Source organism: Sodiomyces alcalophilus, assembly GCF_042370955.1.
Source record: "Sodiomyces alcalophilus JCM 7366 unplaced genomic scaffold ACRALscaffold_3, whole genome shotgun sequence".
NCBI classification, from domain to species: Eukaryota; Fungi; Ascomycota; class Sordariomycetes; order Glomerellales; family Plectosphaerellaceae; genus Sodiomyces; species Sodiomyces alcalophilus.
In genome coordinates, this window is record NW_027263534.1 from 913,874 (window position 1) to 930,481 (window position 16,608).

The window sequence follows — 16,608 nt, forward strand, 5'->3', positions numbered from 1 at the left end:
CGTTGCTCTGGGCCTCGTCAACGACCTGTCGCGTCCTTGCCCCCCTCCCTGTTTTCTGCCTTCCGTACAAGTGTAGATTGGAGGCACTCGGCGCTGGTTTCGGTTCTCTCCCCTCCTGTTTCGACTCTCTTTGTTTCCCTTCAAGTCCTTTCGTTATAGTCCGTCGCATGCTCTTTGCTCTGCACCTTCCAACTCATGATATGGGGCTTTGGTCAAGCTAACCGTGTCCAGTAGTGCAACCCTGCAACCCAACCCGAATTCGATTCACCTCAGTTTAGAAGGTAAGCCTGCTAGCATCTTGTTTCCCCGTTTTGTTTTGGTTTCTGTCTTCAACATGCAAGCGACCCTTTCTCCTGCCTAATCCATACACCCCTCTTCCTTGGAGTTGCAACGCCACACCATCTCTTCGCCTCGCGCTTCTCCATCCCAACACTCAACACCCTTCGCTTTTCGCCTTTACCTCATCCATCTATCCCTCTCAATTCCCTAGCCATAAGCCCTTCACACGCGTGAGAAGCACAATTCCGTCAGGCACACCTCGTCTTAGATCTTAGAGTTTGAGACTACATGAGGAAGGCCATCGATTCAGGTTGGGCTGCAAAGCCGATGTGCCTCTGACACCAGTGTCCCTCTCCCGCCTTGGCTCTGCGGCCTTACACCACCAATTCGCCTAGGAATGCCCTGGGAAGCGACTTGGCCGAAGCGAATCCTGGCCATAGCCTCGGGTTCTGGGGATCGCGCCACAGCTCTGCACGCACCGAGCCAGAAGCATTTCTGGCCCATCCTTTGCCTCGTGAAGCGTTGGATGTGTCGGCATAGTCTGGGACAAACCTCACCGGAATTTGGTGATGCTGCACAGTTTCGAGCCACCATCGCTGCTCTGCTTGGCGTTGCTGATGAGCTGGTTGGATGAGGGGCCTTCCATGACGCCGCATATCCTGCAGACGCAAGGTCGTTGCCAACACATCAAAGCCTAGCCGGGACCAGGGCTCGGTTCCTCCCTCTCGGCAGTCCCTACACCTTGTTACCCCACTTTTGCCCCATAGTTACAGGCCTTCGGCTTTATTCTCGTTCCGTTCTGAGCGCTATACTAACAATTAGACACGGATAGATCCTCGCACAAGCGGAATCGCACCTTGCGTGAACGTGCTATCTGATTACTCCCGAGTAGCAGCCTTTGCTTCCCAAGACTTCACAAGATAGAAACCTCCCAGAGTCGCATCCTTGGCCCTCGTGAACCAGAAAACCGTCACGTGGCTGGTACATTTTACCTGACAACCAAGTCACCGTCGACCTCGCTGCGGCGCGCCTCACGATCCTACCTTACATCAGCCTGCATATGTTGTGGTCGGACACTCACGCATCGCACTTGATCATTTTCAACGCTTGCCAACTCATACCGCATATCCAATAGATACCGGTGTTCTGTCGACCCACTTTTTCGTACAATCGATACCCCGAGACGACAGCGGCCCCCATAACGCGTTGTGCCCAATTGTACCCAAATCGGCGGGACCTCTCTTTTAAAGATACATCCTTAGAGGACGGCTACCCCTTGCGTTCATTCGTCGTTCAAGACGGCAGCGTTCCCCAGCCCAATCCTCACCCTTCGTTTCGCGACAGGACAGGGCTTGACGACTGCGCTCCGAATCTTATTGGTGCCAAACACTTTGCGACCAAAAGTCGTCCAATCTTCCAGCGCGATCCTTAGCTGTTCAACGCGATCATTCGTACCGGCATGATGGAGTACGCTCAGTACCCTCAGCAAGCGCAGAACTCGCACCCGCAAGGCCACGTTCAGTCGGGATATCCCAACTCGGGAGCCGGCAACAGCATCACATCACCGACCCCCCACAACCTTAACCCGCACGTGCAGACATCGCCAATCCTATCATCTCAACAACAGCAGCAGCAGCAGCAGCAGCAACAACAACAACAACAGCAATCACCTCAAAGCCAGCCACCTAGCATGTATCAGCCGCAGTACAGCGTCCCGCATTATGCCATGCCCGGCATCCAGGCCGCCGCCATGGCCGCAACCGCGGCTGCGTCGGGGCAGTCCAATTATCCCTACATGTCGTCAGACCCGAACTTACCTCAGACGTCTCCCAGGATAGGTGGTGTTAAGAAGGACAACCGGGGATCGCCTCAGATGGGTAACGTGCAGAGGAGGATGAGCCAGGTCGCCAGCCCAGGTGTTGCGAATGCGGCGCAGAATATGATGAACCACGTCGGGGGTCGACCGGGGGTTGCGCCGCCACAACTTCCGCCCGGTGCAGCGATGGGACATCATCCGCAGGTCCCCGACATGTCAGCAGGTGGTGGTGTTGAAGAATCACCTCTTTATGTGAATGCGAAACAGTTCCATCGTATCTTGAAAAGACGGGTTGCTCGGCAAAAACTCGAAGAACAGCTACGACTGACATCAAAGGGCCGTAAGCCGTACCTACACGAGTCCAGACACAATCACGCCATGCGCCGGCCGCGTGGTCCAGGTGGGCGGTTCCTGACTGCAGAAGAAGTCGCCGAGATTGAGCGGAAAAAGGCCGCGAGCGCCGGCGAAGGCCAGGCGAAAGCGGAGGAATCTGAGGCGGCGAAGGCGGGCACCAAGCGCAAAGCCGAGGAAGACGCCGACGCCTCTAATAAGAAGGTGAAGACGGACCAAACAGAAAGCCCGGCGGCGGCCGGTGAGGGAGAAGCGAGCTGAATTGACAACAGCCGATCAAGTCGCACGCGGCAGCCAGATAGGCCCGGCCTCCCGTGTCGTACGACTACGAAGTTCATGACGGACAAGGCACACAGCCAGATGCCGCACAAAATTCGCTTCAATGCTCAGATTTGGAGCGGCTTCGACGGGCCGGAGTCAAGGTCGGGAAAGGGGACATACACGGGAAGCGATGGAACGCGTGGCGTCGGATGAGTGATTTTTCAAAGTTGATTATTGCTGGGACTTCTTTTCGGGCTCGTCTGCAAAAACGCGGGCTTCCCGAACCCCAGTGGACGGGCGAGGGGACGGCCTGGCACACGACAAATATTGTTTCTGGAGTATGGTTGCGGCTTATATCTGCCAACTGGCCCGCTCCAGGGATCAATGGTGTTTCTTATTACATTACCCCCTTTGCCCTTTTTCTTTTTCTTTTCTCTTTCTCTTTATACACGTCTGTTCTCCCGTTTGGGGTTTCTCCTTTTATCTTGGGTTTTAATTCAGATACTCGACTGGCAACAGCACACCCGCGAACGTCGTCTCGAGGGTCGGTCGTGGGATATGGGAAGGAAAGAATGCATGGACGACACGAAATGACGGATACCCCCCTTTATTGTTTATTAAGCATAATTTCTTTTGTCACTCTTTGCTGTATTGCTCTGACTTGCTGAATCTGTCTCCCTTTTGCTTTTCTAAGCCGTGTCGGGATGGGGTAGGCGATGCGATGTCGAGAAGGAGAAACGGCTTTGTCTCCTAGTCGACTCGGGATGAGGCCCGAAGACGAGGAGCAGAAGACGAGACCGTACATCAGGCGGTAAACGAAGGCAAATTCAAAAGGAAAAATAGGAAAAGAAAAAAAGACAAAGGAAAAGAGGACAAAAGCCTTCGCAGAACAGGCATGTCAGTTTGAAGTGGCAGTCTTGAAGGTTGAAAATTGCGCCGACAAGATGGATGAAATCCTACCTAGCGGTTCTAGAGTTTGTAGTTGCCTAGCAAAGCTGATCTTGGAATAGATTATTTCTTCCCGCGTCAATGCCATATGATTTCCACGGCTTTCTTACATGTCATGAACCAGGACCGAACCATCAATGAGATGGACCTGGTGACGGCGCATCAACTCATCTGGACTTGCTGCATTCGGCATTCAAGGTGCGTAGATGGCCAATCGGCTAATTCTTCCGGGGTTTAGGACTGATCTACTGGAATCGCATCCAATGTCCGTGAAGCCAAAGCATCCGGCGATAGCGACGTTGAGAAACTGGGCACCAATCAGATAGTAGGGGGTTGTATAGTCGAGGCAGAGAGGTGGTGGGATACCTTTGTGAGCCGACGTTGACCAGTGGCTGAGTGGGAAGATAGCACTCCTTAGGTACTGCCATGATAGGCCCCGGCTATCGAGACCCGTGAAGTCTTGACGGCCGAGTTGGTCTAGTAACGAGTCGTCTATTCATATATGGAGACATACATGTCACCTGTATCTGTACGGTATAGCACAGGATTACTGCCTCTCTTTAATAGCGTCAGGACGCCTCCGTATCCCGCTGTACAAAGTACCCAGTACACAACCTTAGAAGTACATACGCTGTACCTACCCCGTACATCCACACAACCCCACACTCCGTTCCATCTGCTGACTGGCTCGGGCCCACCAGCTAATTTTGGCGGACCTCGGCATGTCGTCTAAACATCAACCCGCCGTGCCGGGAAGCTAATGCCTTGTAGCCACCCCGCGGGACAAACTCTCGCGCCGGCGCACTTCCGGTTCCCGTCTTCAATATTATTATCCTACCTTCCTCGCAGCTCTAGGATGTAAGAAACCACCACTTTTACCGTACAGCTCAGGGAAATAGGCGGATCCTTTGACATACTCTGAATCACCCTCATCACACAAGCACCTAGCAGGCACGGCAGCTGAATACCCCCCGCCTCTTTAAGTCGACCCATTCGACCAAAAAGTCACCGCCCATCTCAACGATACTCCTTTACACACTCCCAATTCTACCCAAAGATGGCGGGTCGCGTGAGACATCCTATTGACCAGCAGGCCCTGGAGAGATACATCCAGCAAAATGTGCCGGAAATCAAGACACCAGTTGATCTGAAGCAGGTGTGTAACCAACGCCCCCGAGTCGCCAAAGGAACATTCAGGTTCCGATGCGTATCTACCTAGCGTAACATGTGAGCTGACGGTTTCTTCCTCTCTGCAGTTCGGCTTCGGCCAGTCGAACCCGACATACCAGATCACAGGGGCGGACGGGCAACGCTTCGTCATGCGCAAGAAGCCGCCCGGCAAGCTCGTTTCCAAGACGGCGCACAAGGTCGAGCGCGAGTACCGCATCATCCACGCGCTCGAGAAGACGGACGTACCCGTGCCGCGGGCCTACTGCCTGTGCGAGGACGAGTCGGTCATCGGCACGCCGTTCTACATCATGGAGTTCCTGGACGGGCGCATCCTCGAGGACCCGGCCATGCCCGGCGTGTCGGCTTCCGAGCGCACCGCGCTGTGGCACGCCGCCGTGGACACGCTGGCCAAGCTGCACCGCGTGCGCCCCGCCGACGTGGGGCTCGAGACGTTCGGCCGGCCGTCGGGGTTCTACAACCGCCAGATCAAGACGTGGCGCACCATCTGCGCGAGCCAGGCGAGCACCCAGGACGTGGACACCAAGGAGCCCGTTGGCGACATTCCGCATTTCCAGGACATGATTCGCTTCTTCGAGGATGCGTCGAAGCAGCCGCGCGACCGGGGCACGCTGATCCACGGCGACTACAAGATTGACAACTTGGTCTTCCACAAGACGGAGCCGCGGGTGATTGGCATCCTGGAGTGAGTAGCCTGCCCCGCCGTTCAGTCCCTCTTCTTTTGTCTTCATACCCAGGCATTGTTTGCTAACGAATCATCGCGCAGCTGGGAAATGTCCACGGTGGGCCACCCGCTCTCGGACTTGTGCAACTTTATCACTCCCTACTTCACGGCGGACCGCGAGGGCACCAACCCCCACCGAGGCTTCCTGCCCAATGCGACGCCCGGGCTCCCCGAGCCGTCGCAGGTCGTGCAGTGGTACGCTGAGATTTCGGGCTACGACCCGTCGCGGGAGCTGAACTGGGGCATGGCGTTTAACATCTTCCGGTCGTCGGCCGTGTGCCAGGGTATCGCCGCGCGGATTGCCAGGAGACAGGCGAGCAGCGAGCAGGCCAAGCGGTATGCGGATACGAGGGAACCGCTGGCCGAGTTTGCGTGGGAGCTGATCGGGAAGTCGCATGAGACGGCCAAGCTGTGATTGCTAGATGTTGTCAAATATTAGACTTGTAAATGCGTATTTTATATACTGTGAAATTTCTTTTCTCGTCTGTCTTCGTGAAGAGAGATGTACTTCGTAGATGAATAAATCCGTGAGATATTGACTTGTTTATTCAACCGCCCAACATCGTGGTGAGAGTAGAAATGAGGCTCCGCCACATTTGCAGCCACATTGATGAGTAAGTTCGGTTACCACGACAACGCGCCACACTCCCAGAAAAGAATCAAGCATGAATATCAACAACACGTGAACCGCGAGACCGAGACCAAGACCAAGACCGTGGCCCCTCCCCTTTTCATACCAACCCCTCCCAACTCCTTCCACACATTCACAAGATAACGGCCTTCTGCCATAAATTTGTTTTATTTATTTTTCGCTCTTTTTCTTCCAAAACGCAGAAAACTTCTGCCCATGTCAATGCGCTTGCGCGATTCTACCCTCCGACAGACACTAACCCAGCAGCAACAATAGCCATGGCACCCTCCAACGATCTCATCGACTTCGACATCATCGAAGCACAAAAGGAAAACATCCAGGCCATCCCCAGCGGCCGCTCTGCAAAGAAACTAGTCGAGGCCTTTTCTCCTTCGCCTTTGCACAAGCTCGCGACCCCTACACCAACAGACACCAGGAGTGTGAACGACTGCATTCGAGCCGAATATGAGGCCGAGGTCGCAAACATCTCCGAGTCGGACGACCCCCTAGACGTCTTTGAGCGATACGTACGATGGACCCTCGATGCCTACCCATCCTCCCAAGCCACGCCCGAGTCGCAGCTCCACACTCTCTTGGAGCGCGCGACAAAGACGTTTATCAACGCTCCCCAATACAAAAACGACCCCCGCTACCTCAAGCTATGGATCCTGTACATCCAGCTCTTCGCCGACGCGCCGCGCGAAACCTTCCTCTTCCTCTCCCGCCACAACATCGGCGAGGGCCTCGCCCTCTTCTACGAAGAGTACGCCGCCTGGCTCGAGGGCGCCGGCCGCTGGGCCCAGGCCGAAGAGGTGTACAAGCTGGGCATCGAGCGCGAGGCCCGGCCCCAGCTGCGGCTCCTGCGCAAGCTCAAAGAGTTTGAACACCGGCGCGACCAGCTGACCGACCTTCCCGACGAACCCTCCTCGCCGGCCCTGCCCGCCGTGCGACCCGTCCTGGCGGCCAAGATTGACCCCTTTGCAGCGGCGCGAGCAGCAGCGGCGGACCCTCAGGCGCCGCGACAGACGAGTGGCGTGGGCGGGCCGGCCTCGAAACCGGGCAAGGCCAAGATGGCCATCTTTTCCGACGCTGACGCCCAGCCTTCCGCCCTCTCGGCGCGGGACGCAGGGTCCAAGGGCTGGGATACCATCGACTCGCTGGCGAACAGGAAGAAGGAAAATGTCATGGGGCCGACACCGTGGGTGGGAGAGACGCTCAAAGCTGGGGGGAAGAAGAACGATGGCCCCAAGATGCAGGTGTTCAGGGATACTGTAGGTCCTGCCCTTTTTCGTTCTTTTTACCTCCCATTTTCCTCCCTCATAGCCAACATATTGATCAATCTAGGACTAATGGATGGCTTGTTTTCCGTCGCTTTGTTTGTACTTTACAGTCCCAGTTACAGTCGCAATCACAGTCACAATCACAGTCCCAGTCGCGATCGCGATCACGAGCGCAGGCGCAATTAGCAAAATCCCACATCACGTTGATCCCATCGAATGTCCAAGTCGTGGTGAACCCCGTCAATGGCAAGAAGGAACGTATTTTCGTTAACCTCGAGGCTGTGTATCCCGATCCAGAGGTCCCGGGCTCGGAGCTCAGCTTTGAAGAGGTTTGGGCCATGAACCAGGGCTGGCTAGACCAGTCGTGGGAGCCCGAGATGCCGGAGCCAAGCATTGCAGACCTCGGGGACATGGTGCCGGAGAAGCTTGTTGTTCACACAGAAACAGTGATGCTAGATGAGAACGGGAACATCATGAAGAAGAGTAACAAACCGAGAAAGATGAGGACCATGGAGGTCAACGAGACGCAAATTAGTATGTTTAGGATCCAAACCACCGAGGGCCCCCGTTTCGCATATCTTTGTGGCGCACATGAACAAGCTGACATGGTTACAGTCAAGGCGAATCTCGACTCTCCTTCTAAACCCAGGCCGAAGAGGAGGAATCACAACGAACCTACCATGACGCTCCATACCAAAGCAGCGACGGACGAGATATATGACATTTTCAACCAGCCGCTGCAGCCTGTTCGTGCGGAAGATGACGAGAGCGCCGACGACGACGACTATGAGACGGACGGCGACTACACGAGTGGTGTCGACAGCACCGTGACGACGACGCGGTATGTCGATGATGAGGAAGACGAAGCCGGCAACGAGGAGACGTCCGATGTGAAGAGTGTCAGTGAATGGTCTGACTTTTCTACCCGTCGACATGTCCCGGATATCAATGCAGAAAGTGATGCACATGAGGAACCCAACGACACACAGGTCTCGGATCTGATCGACGTCCACGACGCGGAACCCTCTGGACCGCTCTCTGGGGAGTTTACGGGGACCCAGGGAGTCGAAGACGAAGAAGGGGAGGCGGAGGCGGAAGAAGAAGAAGACGAAGACGACGGGCAGCCGAAAACGAGGACCATCTACGTCCCCATCCCGCCCGAGGATTACGAGCCGCGAACATGGCCATATAGGGACCCGGCCGAGGTGGCTAATAATCGCCTCCCCTTCATGACACCGATTACCGAGAGGACGGAGACGTCACTCGGTATGTTGACAACAAAGAAGGAATGTCTCTATCATTCACCCGTTCAGAGAGACGAGGAATACGTCATCACGGAGGAAGAGGAAGAAGAAGAAGAGGACGGCCATGTCGAACCAGGTCATCTTGCCAGTAGTCCTGTGCGAGAGGTGGTCAGCGAGGCTCGTCCCGGAAAGGTTACGCTGCCAATCTTGGACAAGCTCAAGTCCGGACCAGCAGCAGCAGCTAAGCGTACTCCTCTGAAAGGACCGATTATCAAAGACCTACAATGCAACCCCATGGACGACGCCGTGAGAGACGAGATCCTCGCCGCCATTCACCCACCCTTGAGCTCGTATCCCGGGTTCTACGATCACCGGCAGGAGAAATACGAGAAAGGCGGCGAAATTCGCAGGTTCGCAAAGGCCATGACCAAGTCGAGGTCCAGCTCAGATAGGACCAGCAACTCCATGCCACTCCCCGTGATCGAGTTTCCTGACGTCCCTACGAGATACACCATCCGCAAGGAACTGGGAGCAGGGGCCTTTGCTCCCGTTTACCTAGTCGAGAACTCGAATCCAGACGGAGGAGACGACGAGGGAGGCGACGGCGACAACGGCGTCGTGGCCATGGGCAAGGGCGCCTTCGCCACCCGTTCCCGCCGTAGCCTGGAGGCCCTCAAGATGGAAAACCCGCCCAACCCCTGGGAATTCCACATGCTGCGGGTCGCGCATTCCCGGCTGGGCCCGCAGCACCGCGCGACCGCGTCCCTGACGTGCGGCCTAGAGCTGCACCTGTACCGCGACGAGTGCTTCCTCCTGCTACCGTTCCACCCGCACGGCTCCCTCCTGGACGTGGTCAACCTGTTCCGGGGCGAGCCGTCGGGCGTCATGGACGAGCAGCTGGCCATGTTCTTCACCGTCGAGCTCCTGCGCACGGTCGAGGCCCTCCACAGCCACGACATTCTGCACGGCGACCTCAAGCCGGACAACTGCCTCGTGCGGCTGGACCTGGGCGCGGCCGACGCGCAGCCGCTGGCGTCGCAGTACCGCGCCGACGGCACGGGCGGGTGGGGCGCGCGCGGCGTGCAGCTCATCGACCTGGGGCGGGCCATCGACATGCGCAACTTTGCGGCCGGGGTGCAGTTCGTGGCGGACTGGAAGACGAGCGCGCAGGACTGCGCCGAGATGCGCGAGGGCCGGCCCTGGACGTGGCAGATTGACTACCACGGCCTCGCCGGCATCGTGTACTGCCTCCTCTTCGGGCGGTACATCGAGACGGTGCGCTGCGACCAGGGCGGGCTGGGCAGGACGGGCCGCCGGTACCGTATCCGCGAGAGCCTCAAGAGGTACTGGCAGACGGACCTCTGGGGGTCGTGCTTCGACTTGCTCCTGAACCCGGCGTCGTTCCTTGAGGAGCACGGCGGGATGAGGGAGATGCCTGTCGTGGAGGAGATGAAGGGGGTGCGGATGCGGATGGAGGCGTGGCTCGAGGCGAACTGCGAGAAGGGGATCGGGCTGAGGAGTCTGGTGGGCAGGGTTGAGGCGTATGCGCGGTCGAGGAGGTGAGCAGAGGATGATGCTGGCTGCCGTTTGTGTTTGTTCTGCTTGATCAAGAACCGCCACCGATTTGTGGCTTTGCATACGATACCCTCCGTCGATGATTAGTATGGATAGATGTTGGTACATGATATATACAGGCGGAGGCCACTGGCGCATTTGCTCATAATCTTTCATCCCACGAGTAGCTGACAAGCGCATTTGAGCGCATCGACTGGTCGATCATTCCCCTCGTCCTCCGTCTCCTCCTTTCTACTTCTTCCCCTTTGCTGCCTTCCCTGCCTTCCCCTTCTTCTTTGCAGCGTCTTTGGCCACCCTCTTGTCCACCTGTTCCTGTATCCTCGCCCTCTCGCTGGCACCCTTGGCCTGCAGCTCCACCTCCAGCTTCTTGAACTCGTCGCTCTCGGCGTCCATCTCCAGCAAGCTTTCCAGCAGCTTGATCTCCTCGGCCCACACGCGCCTGTCCTCAAAGGTCTTGCCGTCGGGTCCCTTGCGCTCGATGGGCGTCTCGAGGACCATGGGCAGGTTCTGGAACGGCTCGTGGTTGATGACGGCGTGGAAGGCGCCGAGGCCGAGGAACCCCGTGCCGATGTTGGCGTGGAGGTCGCGGTGGGACCCAAAGGGCGCCTTGCTGTCGTTGAGGTGGAAGGCCTTGAGGTAGCCGTTGCCGACGACGCGGTCAAACTCGGCCATGGTCGCCTCCAGGGCGTCGCGCGTGCGCAGGTCGTACCCGGCGGCGAAGGCGTGGCACGTGTCGATGCAGACGCCGACGCGCGACTTGTCGGTGACGCCGTCGATGATGAGGCGCAGGTCCTCGAAGCGGGTGCCGATGACGTTGCCCTGGCCGGCCATGTTCTCGAGGACGGTGACGACGGAGCCGGTGCCCTCGTCCGCGTGGGCGCGGTTGAGCTGGGCGGCGATGCGGGCGCAGGCTTCCTCGCGCGGCGCCCCGCCCGTGTTCCCCGGGTGGAAGTTGTACAGCCGGATGCCCAGCTGGTGGCAGCGGCGGAGGTCGTCGATGAAGTTGTTGTAGGCCTGGTCGGCCTTGGTCGGGTCGGCCTGGGCGAGGTTGACGAGGTAGGAGCCGTGCGGGAGGACGTGGGCGGCGGCGTCGTAGGCGTGCTTCGCGGCCAGGTCACGGAACCCCGTGCGTGCGTCGTCGGCCAGCGGCGGGGACTCCCACTTTCGCTGCGACTTGAGGAAAAGCGCAAAGGCGTTGGCGCCGATGCCCAGGGCTTGGGTGACGGAGTTTTGGACGCCTCCGGCACTGCTGACGTGGGCGCCAATGTACATGGCCCTTTTAAGAGCCGAAACGGCTGTCCTTGCTGCGAAAGGCATCTCGTCTCCCTTGGAGGCCTTGCTGGTGGTGGATTTGCGTGTAGTAGTAGTAGCAGTCGTCGTCTTCCGTTTCTTGGTGATCTTGGTATCTTTTACTGTTTCTTCTTGGTCCGACACTTCATAATTTTCGGTCGTCTCTTTCTCGTCACAACTGCCGCACTTCTCTTCTTCTTCCTCTTCCTCTGCTTCCCGTTCCTTGCGCTTCTTGGTTGTAGACTTGACCTTGGTCACAGTGGTGATCCGGGTCTTGGTAACTTGAGCCGCGGCAGCTTGCGCCTTCAGACGTGAGGAAGTGCGGGTCATTCTTGGGCCTGAGTAGGGAGGGTATTTCGATTCTGCCGAGAGCTGACTTGAACCTGCAGGCGTTGGCTAGTATCGAGTTGGCATTGGGGTTTGGTGGTGGTGACGCCTGGGAATTGCGAAGAGGAAAAAGACGCGTGCCAATTCTGCTACGCGTGCTGATTAGTAGAATCTGCTAATGGAGGACCGCGAAAACACGTGATAGCTAGCCTGATCAGGTACGTACTCTGTACATCGCAGCCGCAGAGGCTCAGGAGTCGGTCGATCGATGTACCGTCCCGTACTCTTAAGATACTAAGTACACGATTGATGTCTACACGTGTATTTGTCTATTCGTATATATATGGCTAGTTGAGGTACATGTCTTCTTAAAAATAAAAAGTGAAAAAAGTAGCAACAAATAAAAGGCTAGGCGATGAACTGCAGCTCTGCCCGTCGGTCCTTTGCAAACTGGTCCTTGTACGCATCCCACAACTTCTGCACTTCCTCCACATACAACGCATGCAGCCGGTCAATCTCGGCCTGATCAGGCTGTGACGTGGCGGTGGTGGTGACTCTGATGGGCTTTCCCACCACGATGTTCAGCGGTCGGCGGTACGGCATAAGGCCCACGTCGTAGTTGAGAATCCCTCGGCCGTGGAGGGCCGGCAGGGTGAACTTGAAGACATTCAAGAAGAACAACTGTATCCTGCGCACATTGGGATGCGATCGCGGGCTCAGCTGGTCGTAAAGGTCGTTCTCTCCGAAGCCCAGCACCGGCACAAGGTCGGAACCGGTCCGCAGCGCCATCTTGATGAAGCCTTTCCGGCCCTTCAGGATCAGGCGGAGCGTGCCTGGCCCGGCCTCGAGCGATTCGCGCGCACCACCGACGACGATGGTGACGGCGCGGCCCATGCCGTGGCGATCGTGGCCTCCCCGTGTCAAGGTGTTCCAGATGGACTCTTTGGAGACCGACCTGATGCCCATGGCGAGGATCCAGTCGCGGTAGAACGGGATGCGGAAGTTGGAATCCAGCGTCAGCAGCGTGTTGGTGATGCCGGGGAACTTTTCGGAGAAGCCCAGGGCGTTGGTGGCGAAGGCGGCCCACGCACCGTGGGATATGATGCCGTGAGGGTGGTAACCGAAGATGTACTTCCTCGACGGGGGAAGATCGTACGTCTTGTGGAGCTTGGCCGGGTAGTAGCGCGCAAACAAGGTCCAGATCGGAAGCGACCGAATAAACTCGGAGCGGAACCGCAAACGGCCGTCCGACGCAGCCGTCGACAGTGAGAGGTGGATGAGGTACGGTACGAGGAGCGGCCAGTTTAGGGGGATGGCCGCCATGAAAAAGAAGACGGAAACGAAGAGGGCGATGGATAGGCTGTGCATCAGCACGGCTGTTGTTTGTGCCCGGCGCTCAAACGGGATCCGGAGCGGCGCAAATCGGACACCTCCGGCCCTCCAGACATGGCGTTCATGGCCAGCTCGAGATGGTGCGGCTGGTAATAGGGGAGGGTATCTCGTGTCGTCAACGCCGGCGTTATCGTCGGCTCCTGCAGTTGTTTGACTCGCGACACCACCACTGTCATCGGCCATGCCAGGTGTAGGCCGTTTCGTTCCGTTTGCCCCATCCGTCCTACCGCCCATCGTCGCACCTTGTGTATGGCTATGACCATTTCCATCCCTGGGGTCGTGTTCGGTCTTGATGCCGTTGAGCTCGACGGAAGAGCGTCGTCTGTCATGCGCTTGGCTTGGGCTTATCTGCATTTCGTCCTGATCCTGAAAAGGGGGAACGAGCGGGGTGGAGTGTACTTGTTAGCGTTTGTCCCCCGACAGCTTTTGATGGTGTCATCTTCGCAGGCAGAGGCGTACACTTGGGGAAAGCTCGTTGTTTGACCGGCCGTTTATCTTCGCAGGCCCTGGGAGTCCCGTAGCAGTTAGCGATGCTTCCCCGCAACGGAGCAATAATAAACGAAACGGCGACTTGCTAACCTGATGGCACGGTCTCTACTTTGGTGACATCGCCAAAGACGGGCGTAGCAGCGTCTGACCCTCCCATGGCGGGCCGGTGGAAGGGTGGAAGGCTCGGGAAAAGTAGCCGAAGCTCGCAGTGGTTACAGGATGGAGAATAAGCCTCTCGATAGGCGGTGCAACCGAGACGAGCGTAATCCCCTAAAGAAAGTACTTGTTAAGGATAGTGTGTCGCAAAATATCACCCGGTGTTCAATGTTGTTGTTCTAGGGACGCAGAAGCATAAACCCATTTCCTTCGCATATCAAACCCGACATTCCCGAGCTCTTGCAGAGTCCGCATGCGGTCATCGGTAGGGCAGGGCAAGGAGAGCATTGAAGGCTGCCTCTCGGACCTGTCGGGAACAATGACGTTGCTGGTTGATGTAGTGGGGACATGGGTTTGACCGAGGCCAATTACGCGACTTCTTCAACTCCGATGTACCGCATTCGTACAGTGGACAGGATATGTCGTTGTGTCCTAACGGTTGACGCGCCGGCCCTTAGGTAAGGCGGCGCACAACGTAAGCCGTTAGTATCCGTCTGTGCCTCCGGATTACGTGATGTGAGATATGCCGCAAGAAAACCGTCAGGCTGGACCACCTCGAGAAAAGGCTCTGGATGCCGGACGTCAGTACGGAGTCCTCACTATTTGTACGTTAAGTCCTGCATTGGATGGGACTACCTGGCGGGATTTGTTAAAGAGGCCTCTTATTAGGGGGAGGAAAAGGAAAAAAGAAAAAAAAAGGAGAAAAAAAGAGAGGGAGGAGGTAAACAAACTGGAACCGTACTGCTGCTTAAACTCGTCCTCGAGCATATCTGTCATGAATATCTAAGCCTGCTGATTTACATTGATACAAAAGCAAAGTGAAGTGTGCCTTCAATCAGGCGACTTTTCTACAAGCATTTCCTACTCTGCCCGCATCTACTCGGCAGTACCTCATGATAAGCGGATGGTTCTCCCAGACGCTTCTGCGGCGCGTGTTTCCGCGACGACCTCCAGGCTCTCGAAACTCAATAAGCGAGTCTCGCATCTTCTCATCTATGCCTTATTTGAACATGTCGACCTTCAATATTGAGTATGGGTATATCGAAGACGTGGAAAGACTAGAAGACTACCGACCGGGGGGGTATCATCCCATCCATATCGACGACCGCCTTCATAAGCGATACCGTATAGTACACAAGCTTGGTCACGGTATATCTTCGACGGCCTGGCTGGCTCTTGACGAACATACGTCGAAATATGTCGCTATTAAGGTCGGCACCGCAGACGCTAACAGGCGAGAGGTAGACATTCTATCCTACATTACGACAGGAGCTACTGCTTATAGGCACACCGCAGACAAGGCGTCGATGATCCCGATGGCCCTGGATTGCTTTAATCTTAACGGCCCGAATGGAACTCACCCTTGTTTTGTGACAGTCCCGGCAAGGTGTAGCCTGATTGATGCGAAAGAGGCATCCGACTCGAAACTATTCCAGCTCGACGTTGCACGCTCTCTCGCTGCCCAGCTTGCCGTGGCCGTTTCTCTCGTTCACGCGCAGGGTTACGCCCATGGAGGTTCGTACCTTGACCTTATTTTCCACTTCTAGCCTGATCATTCCAATAACGCCTCCGCAGACCTCCATCTTGGAAATATTCTTCTCCAGCTGCCATCTTCCCTCAATGATCTCTCAGTGGAGCAGTTTTATGCTAAATTCGGAGCGCCAGAGCCAGAGGCTGTCGTCCGCCTCGACGGGAAACCATGCTCTTCTGCGGTTCCTTCGCACGCTGTCCCGCCCGTGTGGCTTGGCGTAGCAAGTGATGAAATTGCTCTAAACGAGGCGAAGCTGTTGCTGAGCGACTTTGGTGTCGCCTTCCGCCCGTCCGAGGAGTCCCGATTCGAATCGTACACACCCCTTGTGATCCGGCCGCCCGAGGCGCTCTTTGAGCCGACGACACCCCTTTCGTTCGCGTCGGATATATGGAGCCTCGGTTGTATCATCTTCGAGTTGCTTGCCCATAGGTCCCTTATTGACGGGATTATCGCGCCTCAGGACGATATCACGGCGCAGCAGATCCACTTACAAGGTCCTCCGCCGGCCGAGTGGTGGCATAAGTGGGAGCAGCGGTCCAAATGGTTTACCGAGGTGGGAACACCGCTCAGTAATGAGCGTGATATCTGGACGTGGGATAGGCGCTTTGAGCAATGGATACAGGAGCCAAGACGGTCTTGTGAGATGAGCGTTATCAGCGAGGAAGAGAGGGTTGCACTGTTCGAGTTACTGCATTGGATGCTCGCATGGAAGCCCAGGGATCGGCCTAATGCAGAAGAAGTGTTGGACACGACTTGGATGAAAAGTTGGGCTTTGCCGGCATACGAGGAGAGTCGGAAGGCTTGGGCATGAGGTCTGCGAGGACCTCAACGCACGTGGTGTTATCTCGCCGACGCAGTTGAAGCGAGTCGCTTCGGTAGCTGCCTTTGTTGGCATCTCGGTTTGGTTCCCTTGCGATGGAACTATCCCTTATGACATCCAGCTGTGCCCAGAGGCATGGAGTCACTCCATTCTAAAAGGAATCAATCAGCACATTCAGCGTCGCAATGGCTATGCTTCTAGGCGTTGTTGGAAAAGGGTTCATTTTCCATTTTCACACGACCCATGGACTAGGCCGAGCATTAAAAGACACCACAGGCTTAGACGAGCCCGCCGTGCCAGGTGGTC

The 16,608-nt window shown here is 56.6% G+C and overlaps 7 protein-coding genes across 7 annotated transcripts; 4 read left to right on the forward strand and 3 right to left on the reverse strand.

Moving 5' to 3' along the window:
- Positions 1–1,741: 1,741 nt before the first annotated feature.
- ACRALDRAFT_2058533 (uncharacterized protein) lies at positions 1,742–2,707 on the forward strand (the record flags this gene model as incomplete). The annotated part of the gene is made up of 1 exon (XM_071021847.1): positions 1,742–2,707. The coding sequence occupies one exon, from the start codon at positions 1,742–1,744 to the stop codon at positions 2,705–2,707; it is 966 nt and encodes a 321-aa protein (XP_070875829.1).
- Positions 2,708–3,605: 898 nt separating this feature from the next.
- ACRALDRAFT_1092918 (uncharacterized protein) lies at positions 3,606–4,671 on the reverse strand (the record flags this gene model as incomplete). The annotated part of the gene is made up of 10 exons (XM_071019638.1): positions 3,606–3,760; positions 3,788–3,831; positions 3,897–3,962; positions 4,022–4,047; positions 4,106–4,132; positions 4,246–4,292; positions 4,322–4,384; positions 4,431–4,459; positions 4,540–4,583; positions 4,645–4,671. The coding sequence occupies 10 exons, from the start codon at positions 4,669–4,671 to the stop codon at positions 3,606–3,608; spliced, it is 528 nt and encodes a 175-aa protein (XP_070875830.1).
- A 41-nt stretch (positions 4,672–4,712) lies between these two features.
- Positions 4,713–5,958, forward strand: ACRALDRAFT_2087252 (uncharacterized protein; the record flags this gene model as incomplete). The annotated part of the gene is made up of 3 exons (XM_071022492.1): positions 4,713–4,811; positions 4,912–5,528; positions 5,610–5,958. Coding segments are annotated over 3 exons (1,065 nt in total), but the record flags the coding sequence as incomplete, so codon positions are not given.
- A 518-nt stretch (positions 5,959–6,476) lies between these two features.
- Positions 6,477–10,285, forward strand: ACRALDRAFT_2041403 (uncharacterized protein; the record flags this gene model as incomplete). The annotated part of the gene is made up of 3 exons (XM_071021146.1): positions 6,477–7,469; positions 7,589–8,012; positions 8,094–10,285. 3 exons carry the CDS (start codon positions 6,477–6,479, stop codon positions 10,283–10,285), a joined length of 3,609 nt encoding a protein of 1,202 aa, XP_070875832.1.
- A 243-nt stretch (positions 10,286–10,528) lies between these two features.
- On the reverse strand, positions 10,529–11,614 carry ACRALDRAFT_2041404 (uncharacterized protein; the record flags this gene model as incomplete). The annotated part of the gene is made up of 1 exon (XM_071021147.1): positions 10,529–11,614. The coding sequence occupies one exon, from the start codon at positions 11,612–11,614 to the stop codon at positions 10,529–10,531; it is 1,086 nt and encodes a 361-aa protein (XP_070875833.1).
- Positions 11,615–12,210: 596 nt separating this feature from the next.
- ACRALDRAFT_1062476 (uncharacterized protein) lies at positions 12,211–14,186 on the reverse strand. Its single transcript, XM_071016618.1, has 3 exons — positions 13,886–14,186; positions 13,766–13,812; positions 12,211–13,672 (listed from the first exon to the last, which is right to left on the reverse strand). Exons 1-3 carry the CDS (start codon positions 13,950–13,952, stop codon positions 12,323–12,325), a joined length of 1,464 nt encoding a protein of 487 aa, XP_070875834.1. The 5' UTR covers positions 13,953–14,186; the 3' UTR covers positions 12,211–12,322.
- Positions 14,187–14,961: 775 nt separating this feature from the next.
- On the forward strand, positions 14,962–16,497 carry ACRALDRAFT_1080917 (uncharacterized protein; the record flags this gene model as incomplete). Its single annotated transcript, XM_071019091.1, has 2 exons — positions 14,962–15,466; positions 15,527–16,497. 2 exons carry the CDS (start codon positions 14,962–14,964, stop codon positions 16,291–16,293), a joined length of 1,272 nt encoding a protein of 423 aa, XP_070875835.1. The 3' UTR covers positions 16,294–16,497.
- Between the last annotated feature and the right edge of the window lie 111 nt (positions 16,498–16,608).